The 3,067-nt window shown below is 50.0% G+C and overlaps 1 protein-coding gene across 1 annotated transcript in view; it reads left to right on the top strand.

Annotated features, from left to right (window-relative positions):
* The window catches only part of PIK3CD (phosphatidylinositol-4,5-bisphosphate 3-kinase catalytic subunit delta), a 57,294-nt gene that overhangs the window by 51,559 nt on the left and 2,668 nt on the right, over window positions 1-3,067 (top strand). The window contains exon 20 of the mRNA XM_015407670.1: window positions 2,481-2,613. Within this exon, the coding sequence (XP_015263156.1) occupies window positions 2,481-2,613 (133 nt within the window). The remainder of the gene's footprint in view (window positions 1-2,480; window positions 2,614-3,067) is intronic.

The following is a 3,067-nucleotide window of genomic DNA, read 5'->3' as shown; positions in this document are numbered from 1 at the left end:
GATGGCACCTGGTATTTTTGGCCACTGTGTGACAGAGTGTCGGACTGGATGGGCCATTGGCCTGACCCAACACTGGCTTCTCTTCGGTTCTTATGTCACTTAACGTCAAAAGTGGGCAATAGAACATATTATTTTAAACCATTGGATAATGGAAATTGGATTGAATTAGTAAAACAGTAGTCATTTTACTTGCAGCAGCTAAAAATATAACCGCAGCAAAATGGAAAAATACCATTGGCCCAAGTAGACAGAATTGGTATTCCAAATTATGGAATATGTACATAAATGGCAAAAATAACAGACATTATTAATAATACATATATACCCTCTTCCAAGTCGGATTTATGTCCCTGTTTGGTTCCCTTTTTTGGAACATTTATCTCAACCAGAGGAAATACCGAGTATCATTGATAAGTTACACCTTTGGTAATAGGTTCTCTGTTTAATTCAGTTTGTGAGCATATGTTTACATAACGTGATTTGTTCCGCCTGCTATGTGTTATATGTTTTGTGGGTTTTTTTTGAAAAGTTTAATAAATTATAAATTTGTAAAAATGGGCAAATGCAGGTCTGGGTGGGGGAATACCGCTGGCCCTTTATTTATTAAAACCTCTATATCCTCCCTTCTCAGAAATCCGGTATCTGAAGGAGTGAGCAGTGACTCCCAAAAGCTCCTCCCCTGCCACAACTCTTGTGAGCCTTTCAGGTCCTCCTGGACCCCTGCTTTTTTGTACTGCCACAGACAGACTCACACTGCGGCCCGTCTTGATTTTTCCTCATGTTTCAAGGCAGCTGACGATAACACATCTTCAGCGACAACCGAAACTAAAACAGCCAAGCCCCAAATCCCTCTCCCCCCTTAAAAGACGCCTGCCGCTCAAACCCCCTCAACTGCCCCGGCAAACAGGCAGGCCTCACCTGAAGATCTCCCTGGAAATCTCTCTCCTCGCCTCTTTGGGGCATCCACTCCACGGAGCCCGAACCACGGTGGAAAAGGCCGGGCTTTGGTCGACGCCAGACGGGCCATGCAAAGGGGTGGGATGGCCCACAGATGACTGACGACCGTAGTTGCCACACGGGGAAGGAGCTGGTCCTTCAAACAGCCCTTGAGCAGTGTTCCCTCTAAGCTGAGTGAGTGTGAGCTAGCCCACCGTTCTTTAGCCTCTGGCTCACACATTTTTTGTCTTGGCTCAGGAAGGGATGGCTCCAGAGCAGAATCATTTATGCAGCAGCCAAATCGCTCGCGCACAACTTTTAAGGCCAGGAGCTCACAAAGTAGAATTTTTTGCTCACAAGACTCCACAGCCTACAGAGTGCATTGCCCTTGAACTATTTATTTTGTTCATGGAGTTTCCAAGGGCCTCAACCTGGATAGGCCAGGCAAGCCCGATCTCGTCAGATCTCGGAAGCTGAGCAGGGCCGACCCTGGCGAGTACTTGGAAGAGATACCAGCAGGTGGGATGCGGAGGCAGGAACTACCAAGCCACCTCTCTGAAAAACATCCAAGCCCCCACAGTAGGGGTTGCCAAAGTCAACCGTGACTTCCAGGCAAGCACACAAAACACACAAACACACAAAAAAGAGAGTTTCGGAGGGTGGCTGTGTGGGTCTGCAGTAGAGCAGTAACACTCGAGTCCCAAAACACCTCAGAGATCCACAAGCCTTTCAGAGTATAAGGGAGCCATGACCCTTGAAAGCATATCCCCTGAAACTCTCTGATATGCTTCTGGACTCAAATCTAACTGCAGGAGACTTTGTCTCTGGCTCATTGGTTTGTGCATGAAAGCACCTCCCCACCTTTGCCTCAGACACCCCTGAAATGTGGTAGAGTTTGGGACGATTCCATCCGGACAGCTGTCTCCTGCCTTTGCTGGCTGGGTGCCGTAACAATAAAATTCATTCATTCAGCTGTCTCCTGCCTTCATCGAGTCACTCTTTCTGGTTTGGTGTAGTGGTTAGGAGCGCAGGCTCTAATCAGCCATGGTTCTGTCAGAGCTGTTCTCTCAAGGGCAGTCCTCGAAAGAGCTCTCTCAACCCCACCTACCTCACCGGGTGTCTCTTGTGGGGAGGGGGAGGGAAAGGAGTTTGTAAGCTGCTCTGAGACTCCTTTGAGCAGTGAAGGGTGGGGTATAAATCCAATCTCCTCTTCTTCTAGTTGCCCTCTAGGGCCTCAGACAAAGTTCTTTCATATCACCTACTGCCAGATCCTTTGGCGCACGGACTCTAATCTGGGAGAACGGGTTTGATTCCGCAGTCTTCCACATGCAGCTGCTGGAGTGACCCTGGGTCAGTCACAAGTTCTGTCAGAGCTGTTCTCTTAAGGGCAGTTCTCTCAGAGCTCTCTCAGCCCCACCTGCCTCACAGGATGTCTGTTGTGGGGAGGGGGAGGGAAAGGAGTTTGTAAGCCGCTCTGAGACTCTGAGTGGAGGGCGGGGTATAAATCCAATCCCTTCTTTTTATTCTTCTTCTCTCTGCTGCAGTTTCCGAGGTTACTGTGAGCGAGCGTACATGATCCTCCGCTGCCACGGCCTCCTCTTCCTGCACCTCTTTGCGCTGATGAAGGCGGCCGGCCTGCCCGAACTCAGCTGCTCCAAAGACATTCAGTACCTCAAGGTGAGAGGGGGGTGGGAAGGTGGGCGTGGGTGGGTGGGGGTGCCTGCTGACATTTCCTCCAGGTCCTGGAGGGGAGGCAGTTCAGTTTCTTCAAGCACAAACACACCCCTGTTTCACATGTTCTGGAATCGGGCCTGGTGGATCCCGTTGGCTCCATTTGGGAGCTTTGGGCCACGTATAAGTCCAGCCTTTCGGAGCGTTCAAGGCCGTTCCTAAGCAGCAACCAGACCCAGAGTATTTCAGCGCATCTGGCTTGCTACAGGAAGCCCTGAGTTAGGTCAACTGTTTGGCCAGTGAAAGTGCCCCTGGGCAATGTTGTTCCAGTCACTCTTTCAGCCACTGAGTGGTGATGGTTGGTTTCCGAGGGCGGCCGTGTTCATAGAATCACAGAATTGGAAGGGACCTCCAGGATCATCTAGCCCAACCCCCTGCACAATGCAGGGAATTCACAAAT

The sequence above is a fragment of the Gekko japonicus genome, unplaced genomic scaffold, assembly GCF_001447785.1.
Source record: "Gekko japonicus isolate JY-2015 unplaced genomic scaffold, Gekko_japonicus_V1.1 scaffold1533, whole genome shotgun sequence".
In the NCBI taxonomy this organism is placed as follows: Eukaryota; Metazoa; Chordata; class Lepidosauria; order Squamata; family Gekkonidae; genus Gekko; species Gekko japonicus.
Note: the sequence above shows the minus strand (reverse complement) of the source record. Positions and strands in the feature narration are given on the sequence as shown.